The following is a 20,132-nucleotide window of genomic DNA, read 5'->3' as shown; positions in this document are numbered from 1 at the left end:
TTGATAGCTGGGGAATTCTGGGAGCTGAAGTCCACCTACTTTAAAGTTACCGAGTTTGTGTGTCCAATCACACCTGGCCAATAAAGAATTCAATTCAATTCAATTCAATTCTATTCTATTCTATTCTAATTCTATTTGTTTTTAATATCCCCCAAAATACTGTCAAGTGCTGTCCCGGTGTCTGGAAGCCGTACGGGTCTGGATGGGGAGAAACAGACTCAAGCTCAATCCCTCCAAGACAGAGTGGCTGTGGATGCCGGCACCCCGGTACAGCCAGCTGCATCCGCAGCTGACTGTCGGGGGCGAGTTATTGGCCCCAAAGGAAAGGGTGCACAACTTGGGCGTCCTCCTGGATGGGCGGCTGTCGTTTGATGATCATTTGGCGGCCGTCTCCAAGAGGGCTTTTTACCAAGTACGCTTGTTCGCCAGTTGCGCCCCTTCCTTGACCGGGATGCCCTATGCACGGTCACTCACGCTCTTGTCACTTCCCGTTTGGATTATTGCAATGCTCTCTACATGGGGCTGCCCTTGAAGTGCACCCAGAGGCTGCAGCTAGTCCAGAACGCAGCTGCGCGGGTAATAGTGGGAGCAACTCGTTGCTCTCATGTAACACCAATCCTGCGCGGCTTGCACTGACTTCCTGTGGTCTTTCGGGTGCGCTTTAAGATTTTGGTTACCACCTTTAAAGCGCTCCATGGCTTAGGGCCTGGGTACTTACGGGACGGCCTGCTGTTACCTCATGCCTCTCACCGACCCGTACGCTCACACAGAGAGGGTCTTCTCAGGGTGCCGTCCGCCAAACAATGTTGGCTGGCGGCCCCCAGGGGCAGGGCCTTCTCTGTGGGAGCTCCTACGCTCTGGAACGAACTTCCCCCTGGATTACGCCAAGTGCCTGATCTTCGGACCTTTCGCCGTGAGCTGAAAACACACTTATTTATTCAAGCGGGACTGGTTTAATAGTTTTATTAAATTTTAATTGGGGTTTTAGTACTTTGGGGTTTTGAATTTTAAATTTTAAAATTTTTTAAGATTGGCCATTTTTCTAATATGCTCTGTTTTTAGTTTGGTGTTTTAATTGTATATTTATCATGCTTTTTATCTTCTGGCTGTACACCGCCCTGAGTCCTTCGGGAGAAGGGCGGTATAAAAATTTAATAAAATAAAATACATAAATAAAATAAAATAAATTTGTTTAGGAGTATCCCTGCCTTCGTTTTCTTGTCATATTGCTAATCGTTCTCACCTCCATTAAGAGTTTTGTTTTCAAATGGCACCATGGGCTCTTAAAAGATCTTTTCTGTTGGTGGTCCTGAGGTTTGTTCCCGGTAGTTTTTCTTCAATGTATGGCTTTCTAACCCAGGGGTCTGCAAACTTGGCTCTTTTAAGACTTGTGGACTTCCACTCCCAGAGTTCCTCAGCCAGCAAAGCTGACTGAGGAATTCTGGGAGTGGAAGTCCACAAGTCTTAAAAGAGCCAAGTTTGCAGACCCCTGTTCTAACCTTTTGATTTTCAAGCTTTCTGGTATCCCTTATGTCCGTGATGGCATACAGCACCCTCTTTGTGGGCACACAAGCCATCGCCCCAGTTCAGCTCAACCGCACATATTTGCGCGCCTCCCACCAGCCAGCTGGTCTTTTGGTCTCTGCCGTGCATGCGCAGGGACGGGGCATGTGTGTGTGGGGCTGCATGCGTGGGGGGTGCATGCGCATTGCATTTGGGAGTTCAGGCGCATGTGCACGCATTTACACATTTGTGCGCTTTGGCCACTCAGTCCGGAAAAGATTAGTCATCACCGTCTTACATTATACTACAGATGGAAGCTGGAGAATATTCAAAACCTAGGGGTAGCTAACTAAACAGTCTGTTTCCACATAAGTAATACTGAAGTAATCTCAAAAACTGAGGTAATTTCTATCTTCCAGATTCTTCATGGCCCAAACTCATTTCTGTATTGGTTTTTTAAAAACAACTTTTCATAAATAGTTACCTATTACCTCACCTGCTGTACATACTCGGTGTTGAGACGCTTGCCATTACGCTTAATTTGGTTGTCTTTCCGCCCCAAGAAAAACATTTCAGCATTCTTAACTTTTACGAAATCTCCTGTGGCTCTCATGGTGTTCACAGGTAAGGTTGTTTCGCCGTCAATGAAGCAGACGCGTCCATTTCCTCCTAGGCAGAACAATTCTAAGTAGTAAATCAGGCTTCCCCTTATAATCAATCTATATAATGCAGATTAAACTGATCTTAAAATGAGATTTATCAGCCTTGTGAGATAGTTCAGACGCAAAGCAGGGGTGAAATGCTCCCGATTCGGACCGGATCGCTTGATCCGGTAGCGATGGCAGCGGGTGGTTCGGAGAAACGGTAGCAAAAATCCCCCCCCCCGCCCAGCTGAGCCACGTGATCATCAGGTTTTTTTTTTTACTTTTAAAAGCATTTTTTCTTTGGCCGAAAAAATGCTTTTAAAAGTAAAAAAAAAAAAGCCTCCAATGATCGCACAGCTCATCTGGGATCATTAGAGGTTTTTAAAACCTCTTCGGCCGAAGAGGTTGTAGAAAAAATTCTTTTAAAAGGCTCCTCTGACGATCCCAGCTGAGTTGTCTGATCGTCAGAGGCTTTTCTTTTCTTTTAAAGGAAAAAAAAATGCTTTTAAAAGTAAAAAAAAAAAAGTTGGTCCTGCCCATTGAGTCACATTATCCCCACCCACCCACCAAGCCATGCCCACAGAACCGGTAGTAACAAATTTTACATTTCACCCCTGACGCAAAGCATACCCACATGAGCTGAATTCTACTTTATTGCAAGGTTACATTATCAGAATTGTGCAAGTCCGAAAGTATATTTCTCCCCATTATTTTTACAGGCCAAGAAATTAGGGCGAGTCCTTTCTGAGATGTTTGCCACACCTCAGGTTCAGCTGCCTCTTATCTGACTGTTAACCACTGTATGGCTCTTCCTCCTGTCTACCAAAGTCATTCCCACATACCATTAACTCGATATAGGAAAACAACACAAAGATCAACTAACTTGCCCATCTAATAGCTACCGTATTTTTTGGACTATAAGACCCACCGGACTATACGACACAGCTAGATTTAGAGGTAGAAAACAAGAAAAAAAAATAGATTTGGGTGCATTATTCAAAGTCCTCAATTTAATAACTGGACCAGGGGTCTCCAACCTTGGCAACTTCAAGCCTAGAGGATTTCAACTCCCAGAATTCCCCAGCCAGCAAAGCCAAAGTTGGAGATCCCTGAACTGGACTGTTCCCAATTATTCCAATTACTAATTATAAGTATAAGTAAGAAAAACCTTGCTACTTTAATATTCTGGCTAACCTAATTCCCGCACTACCTAATCAGGGACCGCCTACTGCTACCGAATACCTCTCACCGACCCGTGCGCTCTCACAGAGAGGGACTCCTCAAGGTGCCGTCAGCTAGGCAGTGTCGTCTGGCGACACCCAGGGGAAGGGCCTTCTCTGTGGGGGCTCCCACCCTCTGGAACGAACTCCCCCCAGGACTCCGTCAACTTCCAGACCTCCGAACCTTCCGTCGCAAGCTTAAAACACATTTATTCATCCGTGCAGGACTGGATTAGATTTTAAATTTATATTGGTTTTTAATGGTTTTTATTATTTATACTGCTTTTTAATAATTCGGCCTTTTAGAATAAGTTTTTTAATTGTTATTTTAATTTGTATTTATATGTTTTTACTTGCCTGTGAACCGCCCTGAGTCCTTCGGGAGATAGGGCGGTATATAAATGTGATTAATAAATAAATAAATAAATAAATCTCTAGAAGTTTGAAGTAAAACGTTAGCGCCTTGGAAAAAGCTTCCTCATTCACTGGAATCCAGTGGCTATTATGATCATCTTCAAGTAATGATTACAGTATTTTAATTAAAAAAGACAAAAAATAAAATTACCTATAAATACTTGGCCTTCACCTTCTTGGACAAGTAAGCCATTAGCATCTCTGACTTCAACTGTTGTTCCAGATAATGGTATTCCCAGAGGCACAGGGGAATCAAATCTGAAAAAGGATGGGGTGAGCAGGCAGAAGAGAGAGAGATGTGAGACAAGGATGGACAATAAGTATAGAACTAATTTCTTCATTCAGACAAATCAGAAAAAGAATCAATCCACTATCCAAATTGTTCACAATTATTAATTGGATCAAAAAAATAGAAAGTAAAATCATTGCTAACATTTACATGTTTCATCCACAAGTCAAATATTGCAGAATCTGGCTTGGTCACTTTTAATTATGTCCAGCACTCAAGTTCAGTTGTGTACTTTTAAGTATACAACATGCTGAATTTAAAAGACTGATTTGAGTTCAAGTATTCTGAGTTTGGAATGAATTATTTGGCTCGTTCCAGAATTATGAATAGTTCAAGTGATGCACGCCTGACTCTGAACTCAAAATGTTTCTGGAATGGATAAAACAACCCATTTCACATATGAAACATTTCCAACTCAAAATCTCCACAGCATTGAGGACAGGGGTGGACTTCAAAAATTTTAGCAAGGGGTTCTCTGCCCGGTTGCTGGGTGGGCGTAGCCTAGTCGGCCTCCTGCACCATGGTGGGAGGGGCATTTTTGCCATCCCTGGGATCCAGAGGTTTTCCTCAAGCTTCCGGGAGGGTGAAAATGCCCCCCCAAGCTCCGGAGGCCCGTTTTCAGCCTTCCCAATCTTCTGCTAGGCCTGGTTTTCACTCTCCCCAAGCCTCCACGCACACCCTGCACTTACCTGCATCCAAAACGGGCCGCGTGGGGACTCTTGGGAGGGGAGGGGAGGAGTGGGCGGGGCCAGCCAGGAGTGGGATTTGCACAGAATCTTAGCTAAAGGTTCTCCTGAACCCTTGCGAACCCCTAGCAGCCCACCCCTGATGGAGCCTTATGGGCAGCAAAAATGAACATTTTCCTACCGATGATCCATGTCGAAAGCCTCCTCAGGAATCCTGTAACACGTGGCCCAACACGAAACTTCAGTAATGCCGTAAATATTAAAGAGTTGAGTTTTGTTTCCTTTTTCTTTCCAGCTTCTCAACATGCTAAGCGCAGGGCAGGCTTCTCCACCAAGAGCTAAGATTCGCAGGGAAGTATCCACAGTCAACACACTTGATCTGATATGCTCAACTCCAAATCTTTTCAAAAGAGTTGGTGTAGCCTGAAGAAAACAGGATTCAAGGTTATTTACAGGTGTTCCTCGACTTTGTTTAGTGTCTGCTCAAAATTACAACAGCACTGAAAAGTGGGACTTATGACTTATTTTTCACACTCGCAACAATTGAAGCATTCCCAATGCAATCTTAAACTGCAATTCTAGAGGGGTATCATGTGAAGTATTGGTATTACGCATTATAAAGTTCGAGTAAAACCACACTTGGAATACTCCATCCAGTTTTGGTCACCACAATATAAAAAAAAAAGATGTTGAGATTCCTGAAAGAGTGCAGAGAAGAGAGACAAAGATGATTAGGGGACTGGAGACTAAAACACTGAAGAATGGTTGCAAGAATTGGGTATGTTTAGTCTAGTCAAAAGAAGGCCTAGGGGAGACATGATAGCAGTGTTTCAATACTAAGGAGATACTAATGTCCTAACCGTGAGAACAATTAATCACTGGAACAGCTTGCCTTCAAAAGTTGTGGGTGCTCAACAGTGGTAGTTCTTTTACTACCGGTTCTGTGGGCGTGGCTTGTTGGGTGTGGCTTGGCTTGGTGGGTGTGGCTTGGTAGGTGTGGCAGGGAAAGGATATGCAAAATCTCCATTTCTACCCCATTCCATGGGAAGGATACTGCAAAATCCCCATTCCCTCCCCACTCATGTGGGAAGATATTGCAAAATCTCCATTTCCACCCGTCTCTGAGGCCAGCCAGAGGTGGTATTTACCGGTTTTCCGAACTGCTCAAAATTTCCACTACTGGTTCTCCAGAATCTGTCAGAACCTGCTGAATTTCACCCCTGGTGCTCAATCGCTGGAGGTTTTTAAGAAGGGACTGGACAGCAATTTGTCTGAAAAAGTACAGGGTCTCTTGCTCTAGCAGGGGGTTGGACTAGAAGACCTCCAAGATCCCTTCACACTCTCTTATGCTATGTTCTATGAAATAGTTTTCAATCTGAGGCACTCCTGAGCAGAAACTCTGGAACTAGTCCTTGATTATTGCCTGCCATTTGAGTCAATACTAAACGTGGCTTATTCAATAACTCTGTTACGTTAGTAAGAACTTTCTTGGAGAAAACACCTTCATTTGAGGCTTAACCTCATCTATTCCAGAAATGTTCCAGATCTGAAAAAAGTTCCCCAAGGAAATACACCCTTATGGTTGAAACTGCACTGGAACACATTTGATGAAGCTGGAAGAATACCGATTTGGAAACAAGGTGCTACATACAGTACAGTATATTGACACAATTTATTTTTTAATTCCTACAGACTGCATACGATAGCCTTGGGCCAGCGGTGAAATCTAAATTTCTTTCCTACCGGTTCTGTGGGCGTGGCTTGGTGTTGGTGGTGGATCATGTGACTGTGTGGGCGTGGCTATGTAAACATGTGACTGGGGGAATCAAAAGACAAAAAACTCACTAACAATGTCCTGCTGGAGCAGGGTTGGACTAGATGACCTCCAGATCCCTTCCAGTCCTGGATTATCTTCTGAAGCTGCGTCTAGTGCCAGGTTTGTAGCCCTTCCTTCCTCTCCTTTTTCCTCCCTCCCTCCCTCTTCTTTCTTTCTTTCTTTCTTTCTTTCTTTCTTTCTTTCTTTCTTTCTTTCTTTCTTTCTTTCTTTCTTTCTTTCTTCTTTCTTTCTTTCTTTCTCTTTCGTTCTTTCGTTCTTTCTTTCTTTCTTCTTTCTTTTCCTTCCTTCCTTCCTTCCTTCCTTTCTTTCTTTCTTTCTTTCTTTTTCCTTCCTTCCTTTCTCTTTCTTTCTTTCTTTTTCTTTCTTTCTCTTTCTCTCTCAAACGAACCGCCCACTCACCCTCATTTTTTGCCTACACCCCCCATTTTTTTGCCTAGCAGGCTTCAGCTTTTTTATCTTTTAAAAAAATGCTTTTAATTTTTTTTTTAAAAAGCCTCTGATGATCAGACATCTCAGCTGGGATCGTCAGAGCCTTGTTTTAACCCTTTAAAAGCATTTTTTAACAACCACTTCAGCCAGAGAGGTTGTTAACAAAATGTTGTTTTTTTAAAAAAAGGCTCTGACGATTGCGTGGCTCAGCTGGGCATGAGGGTGGGCAGGGATTTTTGCTACCGGTTCTCCAACCAGCCGCCACCATCGCTATCGGATCGGGCAATCCGGTCCAAACCGGGAGCATTTCACCCCTGCCTTGGGCTAATCTGCAATATAAATGGTCTTGGTACGATTTCTCCTTATTCAAAGCAAACAAGACAAGTGGATAGTTTAATTAAGCCTCCAAACAACAAATTTCTTACCTGCAATACGGTCACTCTGTGCTTCTGGAAGAGAGCCCTGGATAACTGCTGTGGCATCATTTTAATCACTGTGGGTAGTATTAGCAGACATGCCCCGCTCGCCAGACTAAGGAACAGGTCAATGACGGATGGATCGAAAGTCAAAGGAGAGGCCATAAACACTACATCATCTGGGGTAATTTTAAAAACCTCTCTAGAATAAGAGAAAAAAAATACAGAAATTAGATTTAGATGAAACTTGAAGCAGTTTTGCATATACCAAGTTAATTAGTCAGACTCTTTCTCCCGCTAATACAAGTTATAAATCCTCCAACTCAGGGGTGGGTTCTACTTACCTTTACTACTGGTTCGCATAGTGCCCACACGCGCTTGCTCCACTCGCGTGCTCTTCTACGCATGCGCAGAAGAGTTTTGATGACGTTTGGGTCAGTGGGCGGAGCCTCCCGCTGGTTTTACTACTGGTTCTATAGAAGTGGTCCGAACTAGGGGCAACCCACTACTGCTCCAATTCTACCTCTAATTCAGGTCAGCGTTACACAAATTGTACGCCCTGAAAGTCTGAGTTGCAGTCTAAGCAGCCCTTCTAAAAGTTGGAGAATTATAAGGAGGTCAACCCAGAATGAGATTCTGTCAGCTTTGGAAGGCAATTTTCTTTTTGCTTAACTGCTACATATTTTAGGTGGGGAAGTTGGGAGGGGGTTGTTGTTGGAGTGGTAGAAAGTTAGTCATAACAACATGTATGTATTCAAGGACATCCTGCGTCTGACTGACACTGCCTGAAGACTGCATCCAATTGAGTGTGAAGAGTTGATTGGACAATGTGATAAACTTGTGGGTGTGGGGTAGGGCTGTGAACTGTCAACTGGGTGTGGAAAACCTGGAAGCTTTCAGTTTCGGGTTTTCCCAGCTGTGCCAACATGACATCTCTAATAAATTGGAACTTTGTGGAACCTCAAGCCTCAGAGCCTTATTTCGTTGGGGATGTTCCTTGGAACCCTGACAGATTCATTTCCAACACACATTAATAGGTTTCCCCATTTTTTTTGTCTAAAGGCGGAATACTTGCGAACCAAGAGCTATGAGTTTATCTCAGATCTATTCCAATTATATAAGAAGCAAACAATTGGAAGTCCAACACAAATTATGCTCTTGTTGCTCTTTTTGTTAACCCTTCCTTCTTATCAAAATATATCATCATCTTCATTTAATGAAGGGTGGAGTCTGGGCCAGTGGTTGGTTGCTACTGGTTCGCCCCGGATTCGGGCAAACTGGTAGCAGCGGCGGGAGGCTCCACCCACCCGCCCAGATGCTTCTGTGCATGCGCAGAAGTGTTGCACAAGCGAACCAGTAGCAAACTAAATTGAAACCCACTACTGGTCTGGGCAACTGAATGGAGCTAGCAGTGTTTTAATGGCTGGATGCCCTTCCTGTCACCAATGCAGAGTTTTGTTCAGCAGATATATTCCCAGTGTGCCCAGAGAGAGAAATATCTGCCTCTACCTAGGATCAAACTCACAGCCTCCTGATTTTGAGGAGAGCGCTCCATTTCTAGGCCACTCCTCTTATCAAAATATATGACTAAGTGTATATGGAAAACTTACCTAAGATGAAGGATATTTGGTACAATGCATTTATGAGGCACCCTCACAATTTTGGGGAACCCTGTTGTTCCAGATGTGTGCAAAACATATGCCAGGGAATGTTTCTCTCTGACATCCAACAGATCTTTGGATGGTGTAACATCATGTTGCTGTTCTTTACAGATGCTTCTGACCTCAGAACTTTCACTATCTATATTTACATATTTGGTCAACTGAACACCACTGTTCCTTTGGAAAAGAATTAAACCAATTCTCTGCATTTGAAGGGAATTTTGGCTGTACAAGTATCCATAGGTTATTGTGAATTTCTGGAAACAAAACAAAAAAAAAGAAACTTATTCTAACACAACTTCTGCATCTTTACTTCTCCGTGTCTAAAGTCACAACAAATAAAGTCAAACAAATTTAGAGCAGCTAATCAAATAAGACGCCTTTCAAGGGAATATGGCTTTTTTTTTTTTAAACCCAAAGTGATTCTGCATCAAGTGCAAAAACTAGGAACACACTGTGGTTGTTGTAGGGCTCCAAGATTTGGGCTACAAAAATCCAAATGGCCATTACAACCTTTCTCATCACATCTGTTAAGTGAATCACTGCAGTGGTTGAGTTAGTAACACAGTTGTTAAGTGAATCTGGTTTCCCCCTTGACTTGGCTTGTCAGAAGGTCACAAAAGGGGATTACATGATCCCAGGACACTGCAAAGGTATAAATATGTGTCAGTTGCCAAGCAGCCAAATTTTGATCACGTGTCTGTATGTATGCTGCAACCGTCCCAAGTATGAAAAATGGTCATACGTCACTTTTTTCAGGGCTGTTGTAACTTTGAACGGTCACTAAATGAACCGTTGTAAATTGAGGACTACCTGTACAGAACATGGAACAACTGAATGGCCCAAAAAATCACACCAAGATAGTAGAAGTAGACAGTAACTTTTTAATTGTTGTGACCTAGGCTTCCCGAGTCATTAAAACACACGAGTAGTCCCAAAAAACCTCTTTTATTGCAACAGCTGTGAATTACGTTCATTCACAGCTGAGTCCCAATTAGTTGCAAAAAGTCCTTCGGGAGAAATCCTTTGGGATAATCACCAGCCTTTATCTCCCTTGACACTCTGCCAAAGCCCTACTTGGCAAAGCCACAGAGAGTCCAGAATCAAACAGAGATGCTGACTGGGAACAGAATTAACAACGTTGCTTTCCTGCAAAGGGCCCACGTGCCTTTGCTCCTCTTTTAAACCTTATGGGAGGGGCCAATCATCTCCAGGCCTTACTCCCGAGTCATCCCTTTTGTTTTAACTGTTCATGCCTTCTGGCAGCTCTGCGCATGCACGTACTAGGAACCTCTGCCTCTCTGCTGTCCGACTCTGGAGGTTCCGGAGTCCGCGCATCGCTCCCAGATGGCCCTGGCCCCATCTCTGCCTCCAAAGCAGAACCCTCGTCTGGGTCTTCCCATGACTCCAGGACTGGCCCATTGTCCTCCCCAGCCTCCTCACTGTCCAACTCCACTGCCAGCTCCGCAGGCTGCTGGCGAACCACAACATTAATTTAGCTCATATGCACAATAAGAAATGCTGGACAAGAATAAGAAATTGGAATTAATATGCTTGGAGAAACATTAACAATCTCAGTCTTCTGCTCCATACTAAAAAAAAAATACAAAATACAGCAGCTAATGCAAATACTGTAGCCAAGAGGGTGAAACATAATCGATATTTACATAATTATATTTCTAGGCTCAGCGTTCACAGAGGTCTTGCTATTTGGGAGAAGGACAACGACATATCAAGAGACAATATTAATATTAAATATACTGATGTTGTATATGTCAAGTTGGGGACAGAGCACCCTGGAGAAAATCTCATTCCTGTGTCCTGGATGCCTTTGAACTGCAGTGCTGGAGAAAAGATTTGAGTAAACTCTGAGCTGTAAGGACAATTAGATGAAATTAGATGAAATCAAAGCAGGCTGCTCAGTTTCTCAAACCGATTGGTTTAACATAGAGAAAGAATTGTGACAAGGTTGCATTCTCTCCTCTTTCTTATTCAACATGTATGGCGAAATGATCATGAGGAAGCCAGATCTTGAAAAATAAAAAAATGGGGTAAAGATTGGTGTAAGAAACATCAACAATCTTTGATAAGCTGACGATACAACTCTCCTCTCAGAAACCAAAGAAGGCCTGGAATGTCTGGTCAACAAAACCAAAGAAGGAAGTGAGATTTATAGTCTCTCTCTGAACATCAAAAAGACCAAGCTCATGACCACTGCAACAAACGGAAACATCGAAAGAGAAATTGACGAGGAATTGAAGAGATGGACGAGTGTAGAAAAATTCATTTTCCTAGGATCGCATATAGCTCAAAGTGGTGAATACCACCCAGAAATAAAATATTGGATTGCACTGGATTTCACAGCAATGATGAACATACATAGCAAAAAAGGCTCTAAGAGTTGTAAACCTAATCTTGCGTAGCTTCTTTTCCAAAAACACTACACTACTTACCAGAGCATATAAAACATTCGCTAGACCAATTCTAGAATACAGCTCGCCTGTCTGGAACCCTCACCACATTTCTGACATCAATACAATTGAACGTGTCCAGAAGTATTTTCCAAGAAGAGTTCTTCACTCCTCTGAAAACAACAAAATATCTTATCCCACCAGACTTAAAATCCTAGGCTTAGAAAACTTGGAACTCCGTCGCCTTCGACAAGACCTAAGTTTAACTCAGAGAATCATCTATTGTAATGTCCTTCCTGTTAAAGACTACCTCAGCTTTAATTGCAATAATACAAGAGCAACCAATAGATTTAAACTTAATGTTAACCGCTTTAATCTAGATTGCAGAAAATATGACTTCTGTAACAGAATCATCAGTGCTTGAAACACTTTACCTGACTCTGTGGTCTCTTCCCATAATCCCAAAAGCTTTAACCAAAAACTTTCTACTATTGACCTCACCCCATTCCTAAGAGGACCATAAGGGGCGTGCATAAGAGCACAAACGTGCCTACCGTTCCTGTCCTATTTTCTTTTTTATCTTCTTATATATATATATATGCTTATACCTCCTAGTATTCCCTCATATATATGTTTATATACTATATAATCTTTTTGTGTGATGCTTATATATATTGTTGTGACAAAATAAATAAAATAAATAAATAAAAAAAACATGAGCCGAATATTGAAAAGCAAGGCTATCAGACTGGCAACCAAATGTAGGTTAGTTCACTCTTGTATTTCCCTTAGCTACCTTTGGTTGTGAAAGCTGGACCTTAAAAAAGCAAGACAGGAAGAAAATCAACCTGTTGGGGCTGCAGATGACTCCTGTGTATTCCTCAGACAGCCAAGGTGATTAACAAGCACGTACTGGAGCACATAACATCAAAGAGGTGTTAATACTAGAAGGAAAAATTACAAAACTGAGTCTCGCTTACTTTGGTCATGTCATGCGGGGGAATTCGCTGGAGAAAGCAATTAAGTTTGGAAGAATTAGTGGTAGAAGGAAACCAGGCCATCGAAGAACATGGTGGACACCATCAAAGCTGACATCAGCCAGAACGTAGAACAATTCAAAGAAATGATGCGAGATTGGAAGATGTGGAGAGACCTGGCCCACAAAATCCCCAGGAGTGGAACTTTGGGTAACATTTGAATGGATAACATCGTCATCAGCTCAATACAAAGCACTCATTAATAATGAAGCTAAAGCTCAGATATTTTGGACATAAAATGTGAAAGAAAGAGTTATTGGAGAAGACCTTCATAACTGGGGGGTGGGGGGAAAGAAGGCAATTGAAAAAAAAGTTGAGAGAACTGAACATACTGTAAGCTTTTTTAAAACTCATGTCTGATTCTTGGGAGACTGTCTGGATAAAATCCTGTAGTTTTCTTGGCAATATTTTTCAGTACAGTCTGCCATTGCCTCTTTCCTAGGGCTGAGAGAGTGACTGGCCCAAGGCTACCCAGCTGGCTTTGTGTGTAAGGTTCTCCTGGTTGCTAGCCTGGTTGTCAGCCTCCGCTAGTGTATTTCTCCTACTAGATTATCTAACTATTTTATTACCTTGTTAAAAGTTTACTCTATTGAATGTCTTACATGCTTTATGGAGGAGGGGGGAGGTTTTCACTGTTCCCAGCGTTGGCTGACATTGCATGTGGGGGAGAGGAGAAAAGCCTTTTTTTAAAAAATAGATGTTTGAATTGTTTTGGCGCGTGAATGTAACGGCAGCTGCTGATTCCACATTCCATCCTGAAGATTGACAGAGGGAGAATATCGGAAGTGAAACTACACGTAGCTGAGGAGGAAGAAAACATTGGACTATTACTGTATGACCTCTAGTGGGGGGAGGGTTCAGGAGAGAATATGACTCTGGGGTTTTGATTTACTTCCAGTTCCAGCTTTGCTTTCACCGCATCCAGACTTGTATGATATAAATTACCAAATTCTTCAACATGATGAAGTTGGGTTTTTATTTTCTCAAACACTGATCTGGGGCAGGCTGACACTGGTGCTTTAATCACTATAGGTAGTCCTTAACTTACAACCACAGTTGGGACTAGATTTCCAGTCATAAGTTGTTAACAGTTGTACGTCCAGGCACCTACATGACAAGACCTGATTTTAAGTGAATCATCATGGTTATTAACTGAATTGTCAGTTGTTAAGCAAGCACTGTGGTCATAAATGCGATCCGAATGGGCAATTTTTTTTTTTGTCAGAAACTGGCAAAAAAAAAAAATATGGCAGAAATTGACAAAATGCATCACAAATTGTTGTCATGTGACTCTGCAATTAGTTGTAAAGGTGTGCGGAAGGCAAGATATTTTGCAATGACCAGAAGTCCCCATTCTGGGCTCATCGTAATTTCAAAGAGTTATTGAGCAGCTGTAATGAAGTCATAAAGTTGTAAAACCAAGGACTACCTACTGTGGTAGTCCTTGGTTTACAAGGTACTCAACATTAATTGGTTGTGGAAGGCATGATGAGTTCCAAAAACAATAAGCACCAAACATTTTTTTCCTATAAAGGAATAATAACAAGGCAGCCAACAACTGATAGGTTCTAGCTTGTGCATTGAGTACCGAACAATCAATCAGTACAGGGGAAACATTTTTTGCATCAAAATGCATTGAGTACCAAGTTTGATGAGTTTCAAAGCAGTTGAGTACCAAGGAACCACTGGATATAATTACTTAAAATCCTATGGGTTTACTTCATTGTACATATAAAACTAATCTAAGCAGGTTTGTATAATTCCAAACATATTTTAAATATCCCAGTTAAGATAGATATTGGAAGCATTGCACTTACATCAACTTTATCTTCTTCAACAAGGATGTATTGGAAACCACATTTCTTCATAAAGGAAATATAGAGACTGGGCAAGGCATCTGGATCGATGGGAGAATAAGCAGCAGGTACCTGCAGAAGTCTAGCAAAATGAAGCAAGCTACTTTCAGGCACCCAAACTTACAAAGGGTTCTTACCAGCAGAGAAGCTTATGGCTTTCTATGTAGTTCTGTAATATTTTACAGGATATTAGACAAAGATTAAATATATGTGCAAGCCAAATTACACAGCTACCTATAGTAAAAGGCCAAGGTTTTAAAAATAGAGGATTTATTTCTGTATGTCTCACTCCATCTAGTGGCTTAAGTTGTGAAGCAAAAAAGTTAGATTCTACAGATATTTGTGCCAATATCATATATTAATGTTGGCAAACCTATGGCATGTGTGCTGGAAGTGGCACACAAAACCATCCCGCAAAGAATATGCGGCCTCGCTGGCTCCTATTCCACGTTCCTGTGATCACACGCATGCCAGTCAGCTGGCTGTTGTGCGCGGGGGAGCGGCGGAACCCGGAAAAGCGACGTTCTATCGCACATGCGCAGGCTGGGACCCGACCTTCTGGGTTGACATTGCACGCATGCGCGATGGTGAGCTGTTCATCGGGCGCGCTTCCATGCCAGTATCAGGGGTTTGGGTGCCGGCTCATGCATGCGTGATGGACCGCCGCTCTTTCGAGTATTGGCACTCTCCCAAGCGCGAAGGCCAGCGGGGCCACGCATACCACGCAGGATGGTTTCTCGTGCCACTTCCAGCATGCAGGCCGGCACCCGGGGACATCAAAAGTTTGCCATCACTGTCATATATTCCATTAAAAAACAATATATTATTATAGCAATATTAAAATTGTAGGGGGCAAATTCAATAGGGCATATTATACGAATAAATACTTTAAAAACGATGATAAACTTAATGAGGTGGTAATAAATAACATGCATTTATGTTAACAAATTTATATAACTGTAAAAAGCATAGTATTACCCGAGAATCCAAGACGGTAAGTTTATCCCTGGGTAACAGTAGAGACCCATTTCCAAATTTTCAGTAAGGTTGCAATTTTTCCTCAGGAAGTCTGTAAGTTCTGTAGCAAGGCTCATAACTGTCTTGTACATGTAAGAAACTGGAATCTGATGGTTACATGCATCAAAGCACACGGCTCTTCTTTCAGGATATAATTTGGCCGCAGTCTGAACCATCTCATGCAGAGTCATTCTCTATATTTATCCTGCATATGTAAATAAGAAAAACAACAACAACCAATCAATTAATTGAGAGTTAGTTTAGCCTAGTGGTTAATAAACCAGACTAGAAACCAGGAGTCAGTGAGTTCTAGTCCTGCCTTAGTCATGGAAGCTGGCTGGGTGACTTTGGACCAGTCACTCTCTCAGCCCAACCCACCTCACAGGGTTGTTGTGGGGAAAAAAGGAGGAAGGAGTATTAGTTATGTTCACTTCCTTGAGTTTATTTAAAAATAATAAAGGTGAGGTAAAAAATTTAGATAAGAATGTTCTTTTAAAAAAACTTACAACACATACCCAGTAACAGATAATTTTAAACTTGAAAGGCATATATATTTTAATGTACACAGCTGTGTTCTACAAAATGGGCAGCTATATAAAATAGAATAAATGTTTTCCAAAGTATGCATTGTATAGTTTATAGTTCTGATAATTATTCTGATATTGTGGTATTGAGTACAACAGGATTTTGTTCTATTTTTTTTATTATATAAAAGAGAAAGCCCAGATATATTCCTGAATTCAGACATAGAGTGGAAGAATTACTCATGTTTTCATATGCAAGCACTACTGTACTGTACTGTATTGCTTAAACATCTGTTAAGATTAAAATAAATAATAATAAAATATAGAAAATATCATAAAGAGCTAGTAAAATTTCAAGTTGGTTTTTTTAAACCATTAAGTTATACTCATTTAGCTGGACAGAATTAAAAGAAGCGAGTTTGTAACCTTGTGAAGCCAAAGTTGTAGTTAGAGGCAGCATTACTATACCGATAGTTCTTGACTTACTATTCCTTTAACGATTGACTGTTCACAGTTACAACTGAATACTGAAAAAGGGACTTTTGACTGTTCTCACACTTACAATTGTTTCAGCATTCCCATAGGATCAAAACTGATCAGCTGACCATATGAAAGCATGAGCTATAGTAAGATGCAATAATATGAGCAAAGGTGAAGTACAGATAGTCCTTGACCACTGAAAAAGGTAACATTATTATTTTTCACACTTATGACTGTTGAAACATACTTATGGTCACATGATCAATATTCAGATGGCTTGGCAACTGGTTCATATTATACACCTTATACACCTTATATATATATACACCTAAGACAAATTCCTTGTGTGTCCAATCACACTTGGCCAATAAAGAATTCTATTCTATTCTATATTTATGAGGGTTGCAGTGTCCCAGATTCATATGACTGCATTTTGTGACCTTCTGAAAGCAAATTCAATGGGGAAGCCAGATTCACTTAACAACCGTTTTACCAACTAACAACCGCAATGACTCACCTAACAACAGTGGCAAGAAAGGTCGCAAAATGGAGCAAAACGTACTTAACAACTATCTTACTTAGCAACAGAAATTTTGGGCTCAACCGTGATTGTACGTCGAGGACTACATGTACAGTAAGGCAAAACGAAATATACGAAGATAAAATAGAATGCAGGGATAGAAAATAAAATTAATATTAAAGTTTCAAAACAGTATGTGCTTAGGTGAATTCATCACCTTTGCGGTTATATGTGTATGTATGTATTAATGTTGTGTGTGTGTGTGATTATAGTCAGGCCTGCCCCAAACAGACAACACATTTCATACAATACATTGAGGTTGCATGCAAAGCTGATGAATTGACTTAAACACATACTGTTTTGGAATTTTAATTTTACAGACCCCTCACATCCTAGACATAAATTGTTTCAACTTTTACCCTCAAAAAGACACTATAGGGCAGTGCACACCAAAATAACTAGACACAAGGATAGTTTTTCCCCGAATGCCGTCGCTTTGCTTAACAACTAATTCCCACAATACTGTCAAATAATTTACTAAGACTGTATTACTATTATTCTTCTCTTCCTATCTCTTCCCGTTTATTACTATAACCATGTCGTTTGTATCTTTCAATTTATATTGTTTTTGTTTCCTAGTATGATTTGATAGCTTATCAGTAACCTTGACTATTCACAAAGTGTTGTAACTTTTTATTCTTGTTGTATTTTATTCTCCTTATATACACTGAGAGCATATACATCAAAGACAAATTCCTTGTGTGTCCAATCACACTTGCCCAATTAAGAATTCTATTCTATACATATCAGTGGTGGGTTTCAAATTTTTTTACTACAGGTTCTGTGGGTGTGGCTTGGTGGGCGTGGCATGGCTTGGTGGGCATGGCTTGGTGGGCGTGGCAGGGGAAGGATACTGTAAAATCTCCATTCTCACCCCACTCCAGGGGAAGGTTACTGCAAAATCCCTATTTCCTCCCAATCAGCTGGGAATTGGGAGTCAGAATTTTTACTACTGGTTCTCTGAACTACTTAAAATTTCTGCTACCGGTTCTCCAGAACTGGTCAGAACCTGCTGAAACCCACCTCTGATACATTTGTGCCCTGAACTCTTAATTTATGGATTTCCTGTAGTTAACTATTTAGCTGATCACCATGGGAACAAATTCCAGAGCCATCTGTTCTGATCCAGCACATTTCTCATTTTCCTATGTTAAAAATTAAAAACGGTGGAAATAGCATTTCCCCACCCTTTTTATCAGTTTATAAGGAGATGTACTGGAATATTTTCCAGCCTGCTTTCTAGATATCCACTTGGGCATCAACTTCAGAAGGCTGTATCAGGCCAGGACCAGGTTTAGTTTGGAAGCCAAACAGCAGTGTCCAGAGACACAGAGGGGCCTTCATCCTTGGCTTGCCAGAGAAGCTCCTGCACATCCAGAAGATCCAGGTGAGGATGGCCACTTTAGGACTTGTGGACTTCAACTCCCAGAATTCCCGAGCCACATATATTCACTCTCATGAAGAGAAGGTTGCAGAGAAACAAGATACAGTAGTGGTCAAATTGGGGGAACTTTTAGGAAAAATGTATTTTTGAGGTTTGATGGCTAATAACACCACTTTTTTGTTTTTTGAGTTTCAAGATAATCCTATTCCAGTGCTGGAATGGCATGGGAATAGCCCAACTGAAAATCTATGGAGCTGGCTAAAGAAACTTGTTAGTCAGAAGCGACCCAGCAATAAAACCCAGTTAATAGAAGCAATCATTCAATCTTGGTTTCACATGATAACAGCTGCAGAATTAAAAGACTTGGCTCACTCCATGGGACGACATTGTAAGGCCGTAATTCATGCTAAAGGTTACCCAATTAAGTATTAACTGACATTTTTGTATATCTTGTTTTTTCTATGATCATTTTTGTATATCTCATTTTTTTTCTACGTGTTCCACTTTTCTTCTTTATACTGTAATTGCTATTCTAATAGCAAACCCTTCCTAAAAGTTATTGCATTACATTCTTGATTAAATTCTCTCTCTATTGATATATAATTTTATGGTACTACTCCCCCCCCAAAAAAAAAGTGGTGTTATTAGCTAGTTTTGGAAAACACACTTTTCCCCCAAAAGGTTTCCACAATTTTGGCCACTACTGTAAGCTGTTTCCAAGCAAGGAACGTTATGTAGAAAGGGAGGCAGCTCCAGAAGATGGGGTAAGAAAAAGTGGGCTTTTAATTACAAGGAATAGGGTTTTTTTTAGGTGGCTCGGGAATTCTGGGAATTGAAGTCCACAAGTCATAAAAGGGCCACCGTTCCCCACCTTTGCATTAAAGCAGGGGTCTCCAACCTTGGCAACTTTAAGCCTGGAGGACTTCAACTCCCAGAATTCCCCAGCCAGCTTTGCTGAAGTCCTCCAGGCTTAAAGTTGCCAAGGTTGGAGACCCCTGCATTAAAGTCCTCTTGGCTAGGGGATGAGAGACACAAATACACACATACACATCGTTACCTGCTTCCAGCATGCTTTCCCAACCTCCCACCTAAGGCACGAACCAGGTCCGAGAGCCTGCTTAACTTCTGCAAGCGCAGAAAAGGTCCGTGGGGAATCAACGCAGGTGCCGCGCAGCCTTTAAAAAAAGAGCAACTCCTGGGCCGCTTCTTGCAGCGAGAGCCCGGCGTGGGAACCTGCGGAACGAGGAGCCTCCCGGAGAAAGGAAACGAGTGCAGGATGCGCTTTCCCCACCCGCAGGGGCCTTCCCGGCACCCGTCGCCTTCGAGCCTTTCCTTTCTACCTACCGCGGGGCGCGGTGCGGAAGGGCGGAAGAAGGGACGGCGAAGCCAAAAGGGGGAGGAGGCGAAGGAGGAGCGAACCGGCCTGCACGCAACGTCACCTGAACAGAGTCTGTCTCCACTTGAAGACTTGTGGACTTCAACTCCCAGAATTCCTCTGGGCAAGCTGGCTGAGGAATTCTGAGCAAAGCTGGGTGAGGAATTCTGGGAGTTGAAGTCCACAAGGCTTCAACTGGCCAAGGTTGGAGAACCCCTGGCTTCTAAGGCAGGGTTTGCCTTGCCCGCTGCATTTTGGAAGAGGATGATAATAATAGGGATGCAGGATGCAGTTTGCATCTGCGTTTCCTTGCATCGGATGAGAAGAGCACCTCTTTCTATTTGAAGAGCTGCCACAAAGAAAAGGGGT

The 20,132-nt window shown here is 41.9% G+C and overlaps 1 protein-coding gene across 1 annotated transcript in view; it reads right to left on the bottom strand.

Moving 5' to 3' along the window:
• AASDH (aminoadipate-semialdehyde dehydrogenase) overlaps positions 1 to 19,733 on the bottom strand; it is a 39,862-nt gene extending 20,129 nt beyond the window's left edge. Inside the window, exons 1-8 of the mRNA XM_058193764.1 lie at positions 19,446 to 19,733; positions 15,382 to 15,625; positions 14,365 to 14,485; positions 9,049 to 9,356; positions 7,448 to 7,640; positions 4,938 to 5,179; positions 3,933 to 4,039; positions 2,000 to 2,172 (exon numbers count right to left, since the gene is read on the bottom strand). Of these exons, the coding sequence (XP_058049747.1) occupies positions 2,000 to 2,172; positions 3,933 to 4,039; positions 4,938 to 5,179; positions 7,448 to 7,640; positions 9,049 to 9,356; positions 14,365 to 14,485; positions 15,382 to 15,611 (1,374 nt within the window). The 5' untranslated portion in view covers positions 15,612 to 15,625; positions 19,446 to 19,733. The remainder of the gene's footprint in view (positions 1 to 1,999; positions 2,173 to 3,932; positions 4,040 to 4,937; positions 5,180 to 7,447; positions 7,641 to 9,048; positions 9,357 to 14,364; positions 14,486 to 15,381; positions 15,626 to 19,445) is intronic.
• Between the last annotated feature and the right edge of the window lie 399 nt (positions 19,734 to 20,132).

The sequence above is a fragment of the Ahaetulla prasina genome, chromosome 8 (assembly GCF_028640845.1).
Source record: "Ahaetulla prasina isolate Xishuangbanna chromosome 8, ASM2864084v1, whole genome shotgun sequence".
NCBI classification, from domain to species: domain Eukaryota; kingdom Metazoa; phylum Chordata; class Lepidosauria; order Squamata; family Colubridae; genus Ahaetulla; species Ahaetulla prasina.
This window is presented reverse-complemented; position numbering and strand designations above follow the sequence as displayed.